General features: G+C 36.0%; 1 protein-coding gene across 6 annotated transcripts; it reads right to left on the reverse strand.

Annotated features, from left to right (window-relative positions):
• Nucleotides 1-757: 757 nt before the first annotated feature.
• Nucleotides 758-16,525, reverse strand: LOC137949742 (sister chromatid cohesion protein PDS5 homolog C-like). 6 transcript variants are annotated; one of them, XM_068795909.1, is made up of 16 exons: nucleotides 16,436-16,525; nucleotides 16,173-16,293; nucleotides 11,902-12,105; nucleotides 11,614-11,795; nucleotides 10,880-11,006; nucleotides 8,888-9,085; nucleotides 7,314-7,364; nucleotides 6,288-7,121; nucleotides 5,800-5,913; nucleotides 4,107-4,177; nucleotides 2,672-2,723; nucleotides 2,507-2,581; nucleotides 2,384-2,427; nucleotides 1,600-1,674; nucleotides 1,035-1,519; nucleotides 758-956 (listed from the first exon to the last, which is right to left on the reverse strand). In XM_068795909.1, the coding sequence occupies exons 2-15, from the start codon at nucleotides 16,266-16,268 to the stop codon at nucleotides 1,078-1,080; spliced, it is 2,565 nt and encodes an 854-aa protein (XP_068652010.1). In that variant the 5' UTR covers nucleotides 16,269-16,293; nucleotides 16,436-16,525; the 3' UTR covers nucleotides 758-956; nucleotides 1,035-1,077. The 6 variants fall into 6 exon arrangements, with proteins under 6 accessions (XP_068652010.1, XP_068652011.1, XP_068652012.1 ...); XM_068795910.1 differs by having other exon boundaries at nucleotides 758-967; XM_068795911.1 differs by having other exon boundaries at nucleotides 758-1,519; nucleotides 2,384-2,421.
• Between the last annotated feature and the right edge of the window lie 5,313 nt (nucleotides 16,526-21,838).

Raw genomic sequence — 21,838 nt, forward strand, 5'->3', positions numbered from 1 at the left:
GGTCGACCGAAAGCCTGAAGAAACTCAAAGAGGAATGTGCCCCAAGCTGTTGTTCATAAGAAGGTAGGTAACCAGCAGAGTCAACATTAGAGTGGCTGATCTGACATGTCCAGACGGATAGAAGATGTGACCAGGGTGAAAACCAATTTGATAAGTTGTGACCAGACCATCGAGTGAGGTTTTAAATCATGACAATCGATACCAGCAAAATGCAATATTTAAGGCTTGGCAACTCGGTTCAGCCGCAGCAACTGCTTGGTTTTAAAACTTCACCTATGCTGCAAATGCCTACCCTTACCTTCTGTACTTGCCATCACAAATCACACGAAAGCTTGGTTTTTATTTGGCTCGCCACTCCCAAAGATTTTCACGGGGAGGTTCCTGTCACTTCATTGCGCAGAAAAGGCCCACACAACATTATCTGATGTTCCCCCTTCCCAAAAGAATTCCTACGCTACGAGTTTGGCAGGAGCACACTCATTCCTACATTTCAACATGGTGCTGCAATGCAGAATGCACAACCAAACCATCCAGAATTCACTTTACCTGCAAGTATCTCCAATGCCAACGTACTGTCAAATTCCTTATGTGCTTTGCCAATCCCACCACGACACTCGGTACCCTCACGGTAAATTTGAAGAGAATGATGGTCATCCGAGTGTCAGTCCTATTGGATTCTCAACTCTCAACGCAGCAAAAAGGGTCGTGGGTCCTAATGCTACCAGTTTCACCATGAGCAGAGATATACAATAACTCAACCAACCAAAATGACAAATTTTAAATTAGAAAAAAAATACAGGTATCTATTGCTATAAGATAGCATAAAAACTGCCTCAAAAAGGCAAAGTCAATCTACTGATCTTTTGCATCTAAGCAGACACATTTACCTAATTCCCTAAATCACAATCCCCCTATATTTCAATCTCACCAGCAGCCATCACAGCGCAGTATCATGTCTGCAAAAGTACTATTGCACCAGTGAGACATAACCATGAGTGACCAGGCATGACGGAACAAAATAGTTACATATTTACCTTTCTAGCACAGGACAAACCCAATTAGTTTTCCTGTTCAGAATCAACTCTGGACTTTTCTCCTTCGCTTCTTTCCACTCTGACCACTTTCTTGTGCATCAACTGAACTTGATTTCCCTTTGGCATCTTCACTTCTTAAAACCTTCAAATGACCTGTTTTAGCTTTGACAGAAGAAGATCCATTTGTGTTGGATTTGCCACCAGTTTTTGGTGTCTCTGTTTTAGACTTCAATCCAGTTCTCGGAGTACCTTCATCCTTGGACTTGCTTCCTGATTTAAGAGAGTCATCCTTTGATTTACTGCCACTTTTTGGTCCCTCTTCTTTCGATTTACTAATCGCAGTGTCATCTTTGGACTTCATTTTGCTGTCTTTAGGAGAACTGTCTTTCATTTTGCTGCTGGATTTAGTTGTATCACCACCCTTTGTTCTGCGGCCAGATGACCTTGCACCATCAGCCTTTAGTTTGCCTGTTGAGGAACTTCCCCTGCAAGGCACGAGAATGCACTTTAGAACACCCAACAAGACCCCCTATGGATACCCCTCAAGGACCAAGACATTACTAACCGTTTTGACACTATATCCATCTTTGCAGGCTTGGACAATGACTCCGGACTATTTTTCATTTTCTTCTTCAGTCTCCTGCATTGAAAAGTTAACAAACTGATATGAATAACCAATAACAGATTCTAAAAAAGAAAATCTTCTGCATGGTTAAAAACACAGTATCTGATTGTGGCTATTCTGCCTTAAGCACTTTGCTTTCGTTAAAATTTCTGTCAAAGAGCTCTTCAAAATATATATATGTCAAAGAATGTATCTTTTAAGACCTTCAAAATCTTCCACATGAAACAACCGTAACTTTTACTTTCTGTTGCTAACTACAGATTTAGCTACACAAACAACTACAACCTGCAATGAAGCCAACTGTTTTTTGTTTTATAGCTAGGCTAGCCAGGGTTGTAATACTTCAGAAGCTTCCTAGAAGTTCTTCAGAGCACATCTCATTAGCAAAAAACAATGTCCTTTTTCCTACATTCGTGATTAAATGATAAACAGCATGAAAAACATGGGAGGGAAGTACAGTAGAAAGGATTAAATGATAAACACACAAAGAACAAAAAACACAACAGGATCATGGTCATTGATCCTGTACTACATTCATGATTAAACCTTTTTCAAGGTTTCAAAGTAGTGAAAAAATAAAAAAAACAAATACAAGAGATCAAGAATATGCAGGCTACACCAAACTCTAAAATAGTTGATGCTACCAATTCAGTAGCTCAACACATCAGACATAATGATAATAGAACTCGACTATAAAAGCTCAATAATGCATCACATGTAATACCTTTCAGAAGATACATCACGATTTGAGAGATCAGCCGCCTGTTCCTGGACAAGATGCACATTTTAATATGATACTTTGTCCATGGCAGTAAATAGTAAACAAAAGAATCACATGTTAACCCACCTCATCAGACATAACAAGGTGGAACTTCTCTTCTTTGAGAAACAATGTCTCTTCATCACCATCATCATATAAGACCTGTGTGGACACACAATGTCATCACAAATATACTAAAGTACGTAAATACAGAATTATAGAAACATGCTGAAATCTAGTAAATCATCTGACCTTATGTTTCTTTTCAATAGGATCATAGGAAGCTACAGTGCCTCTATAGAACCTGTAGCCAACAAACGTAAGAAAATCTGAATTGTAGTTTTAAAAGCAGCATCAAGTGATCGAGTTTGTAAAATACACTCAAGAAAAAAAGTTTATATGCTTCTCATTCACTTTCACCAGCAGAGATATAATAACAAATAGAAGGAAAAAACAAGAACACAGAATCATAAAAATCAATAGTCTGCCTATACTTTGAGGAAAACAATAAAAGGTGTACATCAAATTGTAATTTTCTATGCAAGTCCAGCAGACATGCCATGACAATGGCAATCAAATTTGTCAAGCTTTTTTCTCAAAAGATTGAACTCTTCATCATGGGAACAGGATAACTTGCATGGCTACCAACTGAGAGCAAGATCTTTTACAAACAAAAGAATAGAACAATAATGGCACCTGTTGATGGGTTAAAAAGTCCACTAATCTATAGTAGCACACATGCTCCATGTCCCAAACTAGTTGTCTGACAGGTGAAGTCGTGTGTGGAAGAAAGGTTTTACATTGGTTTGGACTTACAAAGATCCTATAGATTTATTGGGAAGAGACCTCCTAACTTCTGCTAATTATTTTGGGAGGAAGTGGCCCAACTTCACCGTGGTATCAAACCCATGGACTTTCAGTTTAGTCCTAGACATGAGGGGAAGCATTGGCCAATAACAAAAGCCACCAATTCATAGTTGTACATTACTCTACTTATCCAGCGAGTTGTCTGAGAATATGAGTTGTGTGCAGGACAATAGTCCAACAGTGACTGGAGGCCCTTACACTTGTTAGCTAGAATGCTCCCAACTTCGACTAGTTATTATGGGAGAAACCAGCCCAACCTTAACAGCATCAAGCCAAGGTGGAAAAGGGATCAGTTCAGTCTTTTCAGCTAGAATCAACACACATCGGTTTCTCATGCGGGTAGCACATTGATATAACAACACTCTCCAAACCTGTCAAATCCTGGGTTCAGTCTAGCTTCAAAGAGAGAGAAATAGGAGTTTAAACATTTAGAAAAAGGGATTTGTCAAAAGAATTCAGAGTGTCTTTAAACTAAAATGATAGAAAAAACTGAATAAAGATTGCAATATACATAGAGGCACCTTATTCCTACTATTATCATGTAATAAGATATTATATTGTCATTGCAGATTTAAGTAGAACTGAAGGTCTTATAGCAATTCTTAATCCTAAATAGCAAAGAGACACACAGCAATGGGTGTGGCAAACAGTAAACAACAATCCATGACAAGCATAGAAGCATTACTGCTAAAAAACCTGTTCCAAAGGGAATTCACAGAAACACCTTCCTTAAAAACAATATCGCTGAAACATGAGAAATCAATGTACCAAAATATGACCTCAAAGAAAAAATTTCAAAAAAAAAAAACACTAAACTTACTCGTCATCATCAGGCCACCACACTTCAACCTTAGACCCAACTATTTTCTCATCAAGAACTGGTTCAGAACCCTGATATCCAAACAAAATTAGTGAGCAGGTGAAATAGTATCATTGGACACTTAACTGTAACTGGATGAAGGAAAAGAACCTGTAGATTATACAACGCAGAGTATGGAAATGACAGTCAAACAAAATAAAAGAGCAAATGAAAAAAACAGAGCAGCAAGGAAAAATGACAACCAACTATGAGATTCCCATAACAAAATCACACACCATATGATTATGCTAAAAGAACAGAAGAATATCACTCACAAAAGAAGGTTAAAGAGATAACAGATAACATACCTCTCATATGGTGATCAAAAGCATCAGGTCACAAAAACCATATAAGACCATGGACGTATCTTTCCACTTTTGCCTATGCAGTCAAATTATTGTTTTTACTGTTTCCTTTCACACTGATTTTTCTAGTATTTTTTTCTCAATATTAAAGCTTTTTGTTTGTTCATTTAATTTTTTGAAAATATTAAGCCATCTATTATGTTGTTAGTAAATATCTTCAACCTTCCATAACTTAGCATATACAAACCACAAAAGCAAACTTAAAGCCAAAGGAACTGAAAAATAATTCATACATCCAGTTTTAAAGAACAGTAAAACAGGTGCCTCTGAAACTTGGTAGGCAGTTGTAGCTTTTCAGAGAACACCGACTTTCAAAAACAAGTACTTGAAAGCATTCGGAAAATACAATTAACACTTTGGCAAGTAACTGCTAGAGCTAGAAAATACGTATGCAGGTTAAAAAAATACAGCTAAAAATGTAAAAGGGCCACCTTTCATTTAAAGCCTCCATCACCAATGACTCAACCCAACAACCATGGGTACAGAAAAGGTTTACCCATGATAATATCAAATCTTCAACAAATCTTACAGGTAAATCTTTTTTGAAGAAGTCTTACAGGTAAATCTTGGGGAAAAAAAAAGTATGGTGTTATGACTCACTTAGTCAACCTGCCACTTAACTGGGTCAACTTGGATTTGAGTCTAGGCGACTAGGTCAGGGGGTCATACTCGACCTTTCTGCAATGGCCCCGTCCGACCTACCCCGAGACAGAGCCAAGTCCACCCAAGTTGCAATCCAACTCAAGCGGTTCAACTTGGAATTTCAGGGACCACAGTTGGATCCAGATTTGGAGTCATAACACCACAGAAACAGTATATCCATGCACATGACTACTACAATTTTAAACTCTAAATATGGTGGCTGACAGAATCAGCTACTCTCACCATTAAAGAATGCAATAGTTGCAGGGTTATACAGTACTTCACTGAAGAAGAAATCTCAAGACAGAACCCTTGGCAAGAAGAACTGTGCAACTGCTTTATAAAAAATAATTACACAGTAAAATCTTCAGATCTTCTACTTATATGAAACAGGAACGGGATATAAAAAGAATATGTATCAGCAGAACAACAAAATTACAAGAATAACAGGAACTTTCACTCTTAGAGGAACTCTTGTCATTACTGATTATTTACTGCAATAATACTGGTTATTCGTTTTTAAAAGCTCAAGTTATGTGCAGCTTCCTATTATAAAACACAATATCAGATGTCAACAAATAAAACACTTCAAGACAAGTGATGAGAAATGAGCAGAAGGAAGCAACAACAAAATCGAATAATTTTACCTCTTCAGTTGCCATGCTGCGTTTCCGCTTTGGCTTGACCTTAGGTGTTTCCTGTAACTGAATTTGATCGTCAATTGATGCATTTTTTGCTGACTTCTCTGAAGAACCTATTTTCTGTAAAAAAGGTTTCTTTAATCAGAAAACCATAATGGTAACAACTAGCATAATTTAGTTCAATGCTGCCAAAGAAATTAATTAGGATTCACCCTGATTGCTAGTACACATCTAGTAAGACCATAAATTCCAACCGACTACATGCCAACAACAAAGATCAACCTGCAGGGTTTCCTTTAAAATAAAATACTCTCCTTAAACAGTATCATCAGTTAAATTTTGTATAACAGGAATTTCACACCCAAAAAAAAAGTTTACAAGCATTCAACCATTCTAGCAAAATTCATCTAAATAACTAGCATCATCAAAAGAAAATTTCATAATCTTGATAGTACCACAAAAAAGTAAAAATAAAATTTCAATCATTCAAATACCTTCTTATTAGATCCCCTGGGAGTCACCTTTTCAGAACTGGATGTACCCTTTCGCCGCTTTATTTTATCTTCCTGCTTTTCCACAGACAATTCCTTCTTTGAGCTTTTATCAGTAGATCGAAGTGTCTCATCATCATTGGCATCCACCAAAGACATGTTCTTAGTTTGGTCCTTCATTGTTCTGATTTCTAAGTCACGAGTACTCTCAGATTCCTTGGACTTAATATCAGCAGCTTCTGGTGACTGTTCTTCAAGATCACCTGATACGCTCACCTTAGACTCAGAAAGTGTGGCGGGATGATCTGCCTCAGTATTGACAATAGGGGCTTTCTTCTTTCCCGGAGGCCGGCCCCTTTTGGGACGACCAGCAGAATCAGGTAAAGCCTGATTTGGGGACTGAGCACCAGCATTTGCAGCCTCATGATGTGATTGCACAGGTGATGAGAGCTCACCCTTTTTTTCAGAATCTGACGGTGCAGAGCCTTTCACTGCAAGACCTTCTGATAGGAAAGAATTGTCAGTCTCCTTGCCAGTACCTTCTTTTCTTACTGGTGCTTCAGCAGACTGATGCTCACTTGCAACTCGAGAATTTTCAGACACTTCTACTAAAGGATCCATGGGCTTGGCCTTCCGGCCCCTCTTGCTCTTGGAAGTCTGATCAGGTTCGGCACCATGAGAATCTTTTGTTTGATTACTGAGACGAAAATGTTCAGGCTTCCTTTTTGGAGAATTTGGTTCTTTTCCAGTCTGAACTGTGCCATTGCTCAAAGGTGATGTGGGTGTCTTAGCAACATGATCAATATCCCCATCTTGGGATTCCATCCGTTCAGCACCCTGATCATCAAACAATTTCCCACAGCTAATCAAATGTACTAAATAACAAAACTATATTGTACTATGTGTATTTAATCATACAACTTTAACTGTATTTGGTACCAATAGATGGGTTTAATCAACATTTAATGGAAATACATCTGGCACAAATATAACTACATTATTTATGAGATAAGAAGCAGACTTGCATACCTGAGGTGGCTCATCAGAATCTGTCCTTTCAGATAATTTGCTTTCATCTGCCTGAAAAAAAAAATACCATGGCAAATCAATAAGACCAATTTACATCTAATTGATGGACTAAACTCAGTCATCAGACAGTGAGCAACATGAGCTCATAATGGCAAATATTGAAGATAGACTAACTCGATTTTCTTTTTAGATAAAAAGATAAAGAGTAATTTAACGTGAATATTACAATGTCAAATATCAATACCCACCATAAAAAAATGAAGATTAAAACTTAAGTACAAGCACAACACATGGAAAAGCACCTGAAGCAAGAAGCATTTGAAAGAGTAGAAATTCCCCTATTCATGAAATTCCAATGAACTACTCATAAAGTATTGACAGAGGTTCACTTCAGGACCAAAAATTTGCATAGCCTATAAGGACACAGAACCACTTGTATCAACATTTTCTAAAATATGATAAGTTCATACAGTATAGAGAACAAAAGACACCCACAAATGAAAAGAAGACAACAGTAAAAGGCATCTTTTAAAAAGAAGTGGGACCTTCAATTTAAACATGTGTCCTTCACTCTCACAGTTGCAGATGGATCAGTCGCACAACTAATGTCTATGAATATTGGACCAATATAACTGGCAGTTGCTTTCAGAAGGCTGATAATCTCTGGATGTTATTTCTAAATAAGAATGGTTTACAGACTTCATATATAGCAAGAATTCACCAAGCCTATCTAATGATTATCACATAGATTTCCCTAAGATTCAACAGATAAATGCAAGAATAAGAAGAGAGATGCTCCTTTACATTCACATGAACAGAGAGAGAGTTGCAAGTAGATAAAGAACAAAAATGTGAAAAAATAGCAGCAGCAGAAATATTTGAAGATTCAATGACCACAACACAACTGCTAAGAGATCACTTTGGAAACACACAGATCACAGCTACTACAATAAGACAGATCGGAGCAAAAAATCCCCGAACAAAAATTTAAAGAAAAGATCAAAATGTGTACTACATCTCAAGAGAGGTAATAGAAACTATCATTTTGTACCCAATAACCACTATTATATCAAAACCATTTATCATTACTGACCTAGATCTCCGACCCTAGTGCACAGACATATAAGACATGTTTAGGATAGCACAAATGTCAAGAGTATAGTCAGTTCAAAAGGGTCACATTCATAAGAAAGAGCACAAGAAGTCCTTGTTTTAACTAAGGCGATCTGTTACTCAAAGATCTATTACATCACAAATCATATCTTGAACCTAATGCATTACACTCTAATCTACTTTAATGGATTAACTAATCACCTATGCACTTACTATACATCAGAGGAACTAGTGACTAATGTATCTGCAAGTAGAATAGCTTTTTGAAGCAAATTTAAAATGCAAAATGTATGGAAGCACAACATTGAAAAAATATATGTGAATCAAGCTAAAGAGTGGACAAAACAGATAAAGATAAAAAATAATCTCACAACAGATCTCATAACAATGTAACCAAGAAACTGAAGATATTAAAGATAATTCACAACACCAAAACAGAATAATGAAAAGCGAGAACGCACCACTTGTTGGTCAGTAGTATTCAGATCATTACAATCCACACCATCAGATGCCTCTTGGCATATTGAGGCAACAACTTTAGTGTAATTGTCAACAGTCAATCCTTTAGACTTCACTTCTTGCACCAGATACGGTCTGAGCTTCGAGGCACAGATACTAATTACTTTTTCTCCCAACTTGTATGCAACAGGAGAATCATTCTGAAATGTTAAACTTATCTAGTTAGAAAAATATTTCTCAGAAATATAGTTAGAAAAACATTTCTCGGAACTGTAATTGGATAAACATTTCTCAGAAAAACCATTCAGTTTATTTTTCCTATTGTGAATGAAGCTTCACTCTTCATTGGGAGCATCACTAGACATACTAAATTATCCATCAATTTTTAAAAACCTTTTCTGTTTATCCTGCTTATATGCATAGAAAGTATATTCTTTGCAAATGAAAACATAATCATGTTGATGATATCTGGTCTCTAACTTTCAGTAATCCTAGCGACTAGTCCTAAAGCAACTTCTATGTGCCACGCCGGGAAATGGGTTCTAACATTTCAAACATAGGAACTCCAGTTATATCAAAAACTGGACATTGAGAATGCCAGGTCATTTCAATTACAAGAGTAAATTCAATGAACAAAGAACAAGAATGATTTCATGCAACTTTTTCTAAATGACTGCTACAAACAGCGAGGTTCCCTATAAGGGAAAATGCGAAAAAAGATGAAACAGATAAGTAACATTTCAGCATAAATGTCAAATTAAATTCTCAACTCAGGAAAAGATTTGTTATGTTGAAACCACCAATTTATGCTAGAAAGCATTTCATAACAGGAAAAAAGGGTTATGGACCTAAGTCCATATATATTTAGGTGGACCTAGTTTTAAATTTAAGCATCAAATTTGGGTTGAATGACTTAAAATTCGATTTTTCCCTTATTCCACATTAATTTATTATCTCATGCATTAATGTTGATGTTCATTAAAAAAAAAATTATTTTTAATCTTTTTTTATTATAAAAAAGAGATAATGGCTTGTTTGTAAATACAATGGAGTGAAGAGTATTCTCATAAATAGATTAACTTTCCTAAAGACGGCTGGACCTGAGTCTAACCTTCTTTCCCTCTTCTTAACCTTTACAAACATTAGGATATAAATTTCCATGAAAGTAATACCAACAAGTAAAGCAGTGCAATAAGAAAAAGAATTATGTTTTTATAAAGATAATTAAAAAAATTAATAATTCATGATAAAAGTATTCCAACACACTGAGGAAGGTAAAGAAAGGCTAAAGCATTTTCCATATAAATAAAAGCTTACACATAGAATCAACAGCATTGTTTAAGTTTAAAGTTTCAAACAACCAACTAAAATCGCATGTTAATTGGTATATTGTTTAGCGATAAAAAGAGGTTCTCAAACCATTTAAAGTGAATGAGGCAATGGCTATACAAGTCTGAAATGGTTTCAGCTGACAAGAACCAGAAATTAGCTTAATCCCAAAGGATAGATCACAGAAGTTTAATGAATTAGTGCAATTGACTGATCATTAGATGTTCCCTCATTTATCATTAAACCTCTATTTCTAGAACACCGGCTATCCTAAGTTAAAGAGTGTTTTACATTTATAAAAAATTCATCATCATCATCATTATCATAGCATTTGTCGCAACTATTACTTAGGTCAGCTTCTCCACGTACACACACAAATGATCACTTTAATTTCCTTAAAAGGGTCATATTCTATTCAGCTTTGAAATTATTATTAAATTTTTCACCTTGAGTCTCTTTGGTCTCTTCAAACCATTCTATGAGAAGTTTTTCCCAATGCATTTTACTATTTCACTCGATAATCATTATTTCATTATATTTTTTCAATAACAACACCCATAATGCCAAAAGAACTATGTAATGCAAAACATATAAGCATACAGAATCTCTAGAAACAGGAAAACAGAGAAAATGAAGGGGAAAGAAGCAACAGAACAGCAATCTACCTGTTTTTCCTTCCTCACACTAGTCAAGAGACATGACAGGAGATCTGATGAAACATCTTCGCTCTCCTCCAATACCAACGTCATGATTGTCTCCATGGATGAAAAGACATTTTCAGGAAGAGTTTCTCTGGAAATAACATTTTACCTCATGTCAATAGCAAACAGGGACGAGAAGATGTATAGACATGCACATAAAAGAACATAAAATAAAAATAAATGAATGAAAAGGATAGTAGTAAAAAGAAGCTAACATATCTAAGTGCATTTTTGTGCAGGCATGTATAAAAAATAAGAGAACTAGAATTAGAATAATAAAATAATAAAAACTAATAATTCAGAGGGTATGAAAGGAGAGCAAAGTTCAAGTAACAATGAGCACAATCCAGGAAGACAAAGAAATCAAATTGAACAAGTGACAAAAAACAATTTTCAACAGAAGCACTAAATCAATGGGAAGCAGTTCCTAATTAAGGCATACCACCACCTAAAACTATTTCCCCCTTTCCCCAGGGACATTTAACCATCAACAAGCATTCACCCTGAAAAATCATAATCTGTAGGTTAACATGCTTCAACATGTAGATAAAAGCACATCTGGTTTAAATGTAAGCACAATGATTGTACTTTATTCCAAGAAGAAAAAGACAGACAACAGAGAAAGCAAGAGTAATGTGACAAATAACTTATAAAAGATAAAACTAAAATTTCCTTGCATGCTCTCAGAAAGGAGTTACCTGTTTGCTTTCAGAAAATGCTGGAACATCTCTAGGACCAAATCATCACATTCAAGGTCGAGCATGACAACACAGGACCTAACCTTGGCCACAGTTTCAAGAATTGACACCCTCTTGAGATGTGACTGACTTGATGTATCAAACAAATCCTCAAATGAAGCAACAATTACCCTGAAAATTTCCTGCATAGAAGGCAAACAAGAAGCACATTATCCAAAAGTATGTCATTATACAAACAATCTAATTGCAAGAGTAAAGTGTAGAGACATCTTGAAAAATCTTCTATACCTTCATCAAGTCATCATTATATGGAGCATCAGGAGCTGTTATCCTGGTGATTTCACTAATACAGGAAGCTACTGCCACTTTAACATCCATATCTGAATGTTTCAGAAATTCATTTGCAGTCAATGCCTCTTTAGCTGGGTCAAGCGCAGCCAACATTGTCTTGGACGGAGATTGTTCAACCCTTACCAGACAGTTTTCAACTTGCTGAGATGGCAAATGAAGCAAATAGAATCAGCAGATGGATGTATGACACCAGCCTAAGAAGGTTGTTTTCAAGGATATTACATCTAATCAAGGGCACTGAGCAAACTTTTACATGTTCATCAATGAGAATTCAACAAACACGACAATCAATACTAAACAAATGATGCTAGCCATGGCAAGAGATCTTCAAACAGACCTAAAGTGATCGATAACATAGAAACTTTTCAAGGTCAAGATTAATAACAACGGCATTTCGCATGATACTCTTTTATCTGGAAAGTTAAAATCTTAATAATGATGTTCTAGAATCTAGAATGCAGTGCCAGCAACTTCCCACTTATATATTTTGAGACCAAATGAGGAATTAATCTATAACTATAGTGTCCATCAACTTTCCAAGATATACGCAAATCAATTAAGTTTTTCTAATTAATCTTTCAGTAATATCTTGTCTGACTTCCTATTATGCTCATATCCGGATGCAACACCAACAACCTTATATAACTAAAAGTAAAAAATCTTTCCTCTATTACCTTTGAATATAGCAAAAGAAGACAACTCTTGAACCATGGAAAAGAAACACTAGGTCTAGTACTAAGTGAAATATCTGTACTAGAACACCGGATTAAAATAAAAAAATTGAAAAAAAAAAAAACCACAGTAGTTGGATGATCACTTATAAAGAAAAATACATAATGTGATATGAGCTTTTTTTTAAAGACAGAAAACATATAAATATTATTCATCACATGCAAACATCTCCACGCAACTCGGGATGCAACAGTGGCTCAGTGTATCATCCCTGAATAGAATGACAGGATGAAGCTAGTGCTTGTGTTTATGCAGTATAATAAAAAACTTAACTACACAGCTCACAGCTACATCTTTTAATAAGAACTATGTTTAGTCTTCTAGCAACACTGATCACCATTGCACCAACATTTTTTTATTAGTCACTTTCATAAGCATGTCTAGTTCATGCGACTTGCAAGATCAATAAGAATATAATTCATAGGTACTTCTAGCCTTAAAGAAGGAAAAGTATATGCAGTCTATAAACTTCCTGCATCTTCCATATGATGCTATCAATTAATCAGCTAAGCAAGTATACCAGACACTGATGAAGCAAACACTGTTTTCTACAACCTTGTCGAAAAAAGGTTCTAAACCCCTCTCCATATTGATAATCAACATCTGTCATGATTGCACATGTAACGGTCTCCTCTCGGCTCAAGAAGTCCAAACATTAAATCACATATTGCATATATAGATACATGATAGTTCAAGAATTTAGAGATCAAATCAACCCCCAACTTTCACTCAGCTGGCATTCATAGTGCATTTAAAGCCGTGGCTGCCGTTACCAAGATACGTCATGGTCGCTAGGGCAGGGGAGATTAAAGTTAAACATAATTAATTTTCTCTAGTCCTAGATACAAGAAGATCAATCATCAACCCCCTTGACATCCAATACTGCATCAACATCACATTTAAAGATAGAAACTACCACAAAAACATATATGAATCTGTACAAAGCATACAGAAGGAACTTGTGCCACCCGTCCACAGCAAAAGCCTCACTTTGGCATAGAAAGCATACAAAAATTGAACCATGCAATCATGACCCGCTTCCCCACGACACACTGCGTAAAACCGTGTCATTAGAACGAGGACTATTTTCTTACCCAGTCCTACTGAATCACTACTTCCCAGATCATAGGCAGAGTAAGACACACCATGCCCCTTCGGTCTTTTAGGCTTCATCTATTATGAAGGCCAGTAAAACAGCATTTACTAAAAACAGGGAATAGCAAAACTCCTCACAGAAACTATGAAATGATGGAGAATTAGGCAGCATTTACAAAATGCATTGAACAGCAAAACCCTCCGTCCAGCTTTCCAGGCAAAGGAATTTGCCCCAATTGTCCGAGAAGTGGTAGACAAATATGCAGAACGTATGTAAAACATTGAATAGAAAACCTTCCAAAATGAACGCCTAATTGTCCAAAGATGATGGACAAAACTAAATCATCGGTCAATTTAAAAGTAAAAATCTGAAGTATTTCCTATTTAATTAGTTTTAATGCTACTGCATTTAAATAGAAATTAAGTCTTCATGATCACATTTCACCCAGGAGGTTGGTTAAAGAAATTAACAGAAGAAACCTTGGCACTCTACACAGTCTACCATTACCGGAGTCCATTAGGGAAATCTATCTCATATCCTTTTCAGACCCTCTAGATTTTTAGAATTCAATATGCCGTTTTGAGCTACTTTTTTTTTTTTGAAAAAAGCGATTTCATTGAAAGCCAAAAGCAGAAAAAAAGTGACAACAAACTAAGGGGTTATCACAACAACAAAGAATTGGAGACTGACCCCCTTCTTAGCTAACTTATCAGCATGCCATTAGCATTCCTGCTACGATGGGACCAATTACAAACAACATTGTTAGAAAGATTACAAATCACATAAAAGGAATTCCAGTGCCTCCAAGGAGGCTTGAGAGACTTCTAGCACCATCTAATCACTTGAGAGTCACCCTTCAAACTCCAAAGGCTCCATAAAGTGCTCATGCTAAAGCTTCAGCCCCTGTAAAACAGCACTCAACTCCGCAAAATTAGAGCTACGTTAAAATGAACTCACCCATTCTATAAACACTTCCAGGTGATAACTCAGGCAAATGGAGTGAACTGTGAAACCTAAATTAGCATTTCTCCACTCCAGATTTATCGGAACCATCCGCATCTTGTTTACCACTACCCTCCAACTAAGTCCCCCCTCCCCCCCCCCCAAAAAAAAAAAAAACCCAAAACCAATTAAGGAGAACTACTTATCCAGACATCTTGTATTGAGATAGAATGTCACTCCCCAGCATCAGAGGCTTGCCAGCAACCATTAATATAAGAGTGCCTTTCCGAAGTCCCATTTAAAGGTTGATGACAATCAAAAAATAGGTTTGGAATCCCAATATACAGGCTATTTAAGTCATCTTTACATTTTATTGTTACTTTTTTTGGAAACTCCCACACTTCAACTCTTGGTCATTCCGGCATCTCTAAATGCATTAGTTGTCCTTTCTCATAATTGCCAGATAGACAGGCACTAATAGGAAATCGACAAGTAAATGGACTTCGACCTGAAGTGTGGAAAAGTTAAGGCTACATAGAAATAAAAGTGGAAACCCGTGCACGTGCATGGGAATGGTACTGGTTTCCTAATTAGGCCAAATTAAAAAGATCACAGAAATACTCAATTAATGTAACAAGCAAGAAAAAAAAACTTGAGAACAAGAAGCAAGTAAAAAAATTCATTCTAATATAATACAAAACATTGGATTTTAAGGCGATACAAAGAGAGAAAACTGTCACGTACCTCGATCCAAACAGGAGAAACAAACTTATTAAACCATTTAAGAGCTGATACAAAACATGCAATTAGAATGAGGATTAAACATTCTGAAGAGCCATCAGAAACTCATCGCGGGAACTTCAGCCACCAATGGTTTTGTCTAGTTTTGCCAAACATGATAAACTGATCAAGTTCAAGTGACAACAGAATTGCCATATTAACCGATCTTTCGTTCGATAGATTAGTGAAACTCCGAAATTAAAACAGATGACAGGGAAAAGCCGTATTTTTTTACTTCATAGTAAACCTTTCGGAGCAAAAGACAGATGAAGTGGAAACTGCAGAACTGATAAGAGCCATAAACACTTGGACAGCAACCAATGCATGCAAAGGAACGCAACTAACCCGATACCAGTAAGATCAAATTTGCAGTTCCTACTTTGCTTATCAAACTTAGCAAACAAAACATAAGGCAGACAAGAACAAAGACAACTTCATTAGGAGAAGAAAACAGCCTGAATGGGAGAAGAAAAAAACCATTACAAGCATATAAAACGAGGACAAAAACAAAAGAAATACACACAGAAAGCGATGCGTTCAAAATTTGAAGTGCCCAGGACACCCAGCAGCCATTACACGAGATCCGGCATGGGTAAAATATAAACAAAAAGTTAGAGATAGTGATGTTAAGATGAAATGGCACCGTAATAAGACTTACCTCGAGAAGGGAGAGAAGTTCATCTGTAGCAGACGGAGGTTTCAGAAGCCTCTTTCCAGCTTCTGCCAGTTGTTCCTCTAGCTCTTTTTCCGCCATTCCTCTCGCAGTCAATCGTCAGAACCTTCAAATTCCTCGCAAATCAAACCATTGAAACCCTAGTATAACCCTAAGGACTAATACCTTACAAACTCAGTGAGAGTCATAGCAGGAGAAAACAAAACAACAACGAAGAACCGTGACTAGGGTTTCAAAGATGTATTCACCTGTATAACTTCCCTTTGCCACTTCTCTCGCGTTCTCTCTTTTTTCTTAGTTTTGTTCGCTCTCGCTTTCGTAAGCTCACGCTGTGAGAAATGAACGGAGTGCGCTAAAATAAAATAAAACAAATGCAGTTATTCGAAGGCTTTTAAAGAGAAACCGGGTTACAGGCCGGATTCTGCTCGTCTTATGGATTTTAACTCAGAGTCGCCTTTCGAATCCGCCTCGGCGAGGACGCACCTGTTGGCGCGCGAGAGAATATGACTTACGTTGCAAAAAAGGTCTGATTTGCCCTTGGATTTTTCTGTAGACGGCACAACCTGAGAGGAGTAATGTGAGAGCGCCTTGTGGCGAGAAGCCGCATGATAACGTTTAGAAGCCATCAAAATTCAAAATTATGTTTCAACGACTAAAACTTAGAAATTCAATATAAATCCCTTAAATTATATTTTTAATGGTAATTTATAAATTTAACTATCTTTATTTACTATAAAATATAATCAAAATTCATTTTTGCATAAGCCTTAAAAATTCATAATCATGTTTCAACGACTATACTTAAAAGTTCAATATAAATCACTTAAATTTTATTATCCATGGTTGATTTAGTTAAGATTATTTTACATATTTTTACCACACAATATATAACGGGCTAATAAATAACATAATAAATTTAATCAAATTAGATAAAGGAGTTTTTTTTTTTTGCAAATTTCTCTTGGTGTGAGTTCTCACAATATATCGTAGAACTTTACCTTTATTTTTTAATCAAATTATCATGTGCGCCAATATCGGAGGTTGATGTACTTATTTATTTCACATATTACATCCGTCTTATCTATAACAGTAATGTATTCACATATTAATGTATTCGTACAATAACCTTGAAGTCTAATAATACTTTTCTTTATGACTTTGTAAAAATGTCCGAAGTGATATTCCTATTTAAAAAGTGTATAAAGGCTACACTAAACAAGGTATAAGCTAATTGAGTCATACACGATGATTAATAACGTGTCACTTAAAATTTTGTATAAATGTAGTAGTTGACATCCCTTTCCTTTACTGAACAACTCATTGAAAAATAAAGAAAACGAATGTTTGTTTATACAAACTTATGTTGGGATGTTTATCTTCCAACTCCCAATTTGAACATATATGGTTTTTAATTAGGTCCGATCTCACTTCCCCTCTTCTTTCTCTCTCATTCTTTCACCTCAAATAGTAAACAATATGTTTGTCCATATGACTTGTTATTGTAGTTTTGTGCTCCTTTTTAGAATTTGTATAGAAATAACAAAGTAAGATTAGTTGAGGTCCACGATTGTCTATCTAGCTAATGACAAAAAGGTTGTTAATTAAAAAGATCAATAGTTTTAGTTTGAAGTTGTAATGTATAATAAAATAGTTCTCTTTTTTATGTCTCAATTTTATGGCGAAGGGCAAAATAGTCTCACCAACGTATAAGGCTGAATTAGGAAATTATCTTACAGGTTCATCTATTTATAGAGGAGAATCTGCAATAAATTTTGTTCTCTTTTCCAGAAACTGATGAGTTGTAAGTTTCAAAATAACAACAACAATTTGAATTATTTCCTTTTATACACGACGGAGTTGGCATAGTAATATAAAAGGAAGGTAATTAAAGACTATAACGTATTTCATTTATGTAGAATGTTAATGTCTTTCTTTTTTAATCATAAATGACTTGTATTGCCAATTTGTCTTTCTTTTAATCATAATGTACACCAATTTGGACATGTCAAGAAGATTTCCTTATAAGATTCATCGACTTTCAAGCTTGAGGGCAAATACTCAAGAGAGGTGAAATAATAGAAACCCAAAATTACTCCTAAAGAAATATGTGTTAAGTTGCAGAGCCTAATTAACGCCTTACGCTGAGTCAATACGAGGAAAGGTTCACGATATATTGATTGTTGTTTAATTAAGGGCAATTTGGGGATTTCACTCTTGTATTGTGGTTACCGTAGTTTTCTCTTTATATTTGGGAGCGCCGCTATTAGGGTTTTATTATTCGAGGAGCATCACAAGTTGTGGCCGAGACAGGGTAGAGAAAAAACACATGTCAGTGTGTGCGGTTTATCTTGTAACTTAATTAATCTTCATAGTAAATTACTGCAACAACAACAAAAAAGATGTGTTCGTTGTGCTTTTTTTCCTTTATTCTGCGATTATTATTATTACTCTCGTTAGTTTGGAATTAGGGTATCTAATTCCTAACTACACGAGGAGAATAAAAGTATAAGAGAATAAGAAAAATAGAAAGATAAACTACCACAAAATAAAAAAGTGACACCTCCAAAAAACAATGGGTGTGTGACCTAAGGGTAAAAAGGGAACATATCCAATGACCGTAGGATATAAGGATAAAAGGGGAAAAATACCCCCTCTTCCTTAAACCCCGCTTGACCTAACTCTCTCTCTCTCCCCCTTCTAGAACCTTCTCTACACTGAAATTCCTAATTTTCTACCACTCTGGCCTCAATTCCCCCATGCAAAGTAGTATGTGTGTCCCTCAAAAGTTAAAGTTGTGGTTGAGTAACCTTCACCACTAATGTATGTAGTTGAGGACCGAATCAGTTATCATTTCCCATAAAAAAATTTGTCCTCTTAGTTATATTACCCTCTTGCAAATAAGGTAACTGCAAAGATGAATACATGAGATACAGTCCTAGTTAGCATATACAAATTTGTCCAAGGTCATAAAAAGATAATTAAAGCCTTGAAGATAAAGTAGGAAGAAAATAAATTTCTTAGTCAACTCATCATTGACATGCTATAGAAATCTCTAGGGATGGGTATGACCTATGATGAGGCTGATGGATGCTCCTCATGAGTCCATAAGGTTCTCCCAAGCAAGGGTCAAAAGGACCTTCATAGATCAAGAAGAATGAAGCAAAAATTCAGCTTTCGACCAAATAACACTCGATAAAAACTGAAACTGCAAAACTTAGCTTAGGAAAGAGAACAAGAAATTAACATTTGGCACAGTTGCGTATTTAAAAAACTCCTTAAAGAGGAAGAAGAAGACCAAATACTAGTGAAGTTGTTTGAAGAATCCATGGAAGAAGTGGAAGAAGATCGGCCACTAGTGAGTGATTCGATGAGCCCCAAAAAGAAGAAGAAGGTCCAAGGCATCCAACTAAAAGACATGTGCAGATATAGTTCAAGTGATAGAGGAAACCTCTAACCACATTAACGAGGTTATTGGTAGTCCCAACAATGGGAGCACAACAACCATATAAGTCATCATTGCATGCCATAGAGGTGAGTTAGGTGAAAATCTCAAAGTTCAAGATGCAAGTAGGCAAAGTTCAAAGGCTGAGTTGTGAAGAAAAGATTGGATCTTAGGACCAATAAGCGCATGCATTGGATAGTAGACTCCATGAGATAGAATCTCTAGCATAAGTAAGTAGCTCAGAAAATTGACCGCCATTGGTGGGTATAAGTATGACTTTGTTGGCATAGAACAAAATATATTGTCTAGGTGGCATGTCATACTCAAGGATAAGATCAAGTTCTACCACAAATGTTAGAAGAAGAAGACCCAGAGTACAACCCAAAAACTCAACTCTTATTCGGGGATGATCAAAATTCAAAGGTGGCAATTACTTCAACTGCCATTGATAAAATAGAAAATTGGACAACTTTAGAAATCCAAAGGCTTATATGGTGACCACAACAAATGAGCAAAACCAAGCTAGTCATTCTCTTCATCAAAAGAAAAATGAAACCTACCACAAGTAGAGTCACCGAGTTAGGTAGGAAGAAGTAGAATCGCCATATGCAAAATAAATTTACAAAGAGCATCAAGGTTAGCTAGATGTTTGTATTACTGACTCTATATACAAGCAAAGGACTCCGCGACTACAACAATAGAAAGTTGACTAATGCCATAAAGGAGCCTAAAAGTCAAGAAGCAAGCAAATTATAATTCAACTAAGGCAAAAAAGCACACACACTAACCTTAAATTTGAACCTTAAAGATAATGTTGGTCTCAAGAAGGGAGATTGTTACAATCTGACTTTAATTTATTTATAGAGAGGCCATGTTGGCCACGGGAGACAAATATGAGAATAACAAAAATAAGTCCCTATGTAGACCCAGTAGGATCGAGTCTTAAAATAGAAGTTTATATTAAGTCAATTAGGAGAGTCTAAGATGGAGCAAAAGGCTATGGGGAGGAGACAAGTGGTGCCAATCAAGAAGGGAAATAATGTGAGGAAATATCCTAGAGAAGTGACACCCATTGTACATAGATAGAAGAACTAAGGAAGAATCAAGATGAGGAGGAACCAACTCATCAAGGGCATAAATACCTAGAGAAAGCTCTAGAAAAGGGCACCAACTAAGCTAAGTGTAAAAACATGAAAAAAATAAAATTTAGAGGCAGAATTAATTAATCCCATATACAGGTGTAAAAACATTAAAAGAATTAGTAGTTATAGCCCTTAGTATAAAAAATGAAGCTCTATGAGCCATGTAACAATCCAATTTCAATACAAAATCCCCTTTATCTAGCTTCGACTAAACCTATCAATTGTGGCTAACCATTAGGTGTCTGAACAATGATAAAAGGGTCTTAGGTGGCTAACCCTTGACCCAAGGATTTTTATCAACATCTTAATTTTCATTAGATCAAACTCTCCCACAAGGAGGATTGCCCTTGGCAAAAACACATCTTGGTACTACTCTCTACCTTGGTCTCTCATTCAAACCCAAGGAGAAGATACCTCTAGCAAAGATTCTACGATTGATTCTACTTTTCATCCTTTCTATTAGTTATCTTAGCCATTTCCTTTCATTAGCCTAGTTGTCCTTCCCAATATATTTATAGTCCAACTAACCCTCAAGGTATGCCAATACATTGCCATTCACCCACAAGTCCTTCCGTCCCTCAATCCAAGCCACTCCACCCTTGGCACTCAAGTCCCCTTTCTCATTCCTTGCATGACCTCAACCTCTAACATTCTCAAACCTCTACATTATTCTCCTTGCCAACCTACCTTAGCCCCAAAACCTAGAAGAGAAACTTTGATTCTATCTAGCCATCCATGATTCTTTTCAAGGAGAGTTTTCCGTCTTATTGCTCTAGCTTTAGAAGCTCTAGGAAAAAGCTGGGATCCTAACACAATTGATTAACTGAAGTACATAACTTGTTAAGATTTTACCATTACGGACATGTTCGTGACATTAAATGCATTTGTAAATCACAATCTTTCACTTGGTCTTACTACTCAAGCAAGGAAATCAAATCTATATTTTTTTGAAACTATGTTAAAATTTTAAATTTACGTACATGTTTCGTGACATTAAATGCATATATAAATCACAATCTTTCACTTGGTCTTATTACTCGAGCAAGGAAATCAAATCTATATTTTTT

The sequence above is a fragment of the Aristolochia californica genome, unplaced genomic scaffold (assembly GCF_029961685.1).
Source record: "Aristolochia californica isolate CCGP_79_NKW_82.1479 unplaced genomic scaffold, dmAriCali1.0.hap1 SCAF_14, whole genome shotgun sequence".
Taxonomy (NCBI): Eukaryota; Viridiplantae; Streptophyta; class Magnoliopsida; order Piperales; family Aristolochiaceae; genus Aristolochia; species Aristolochia californica.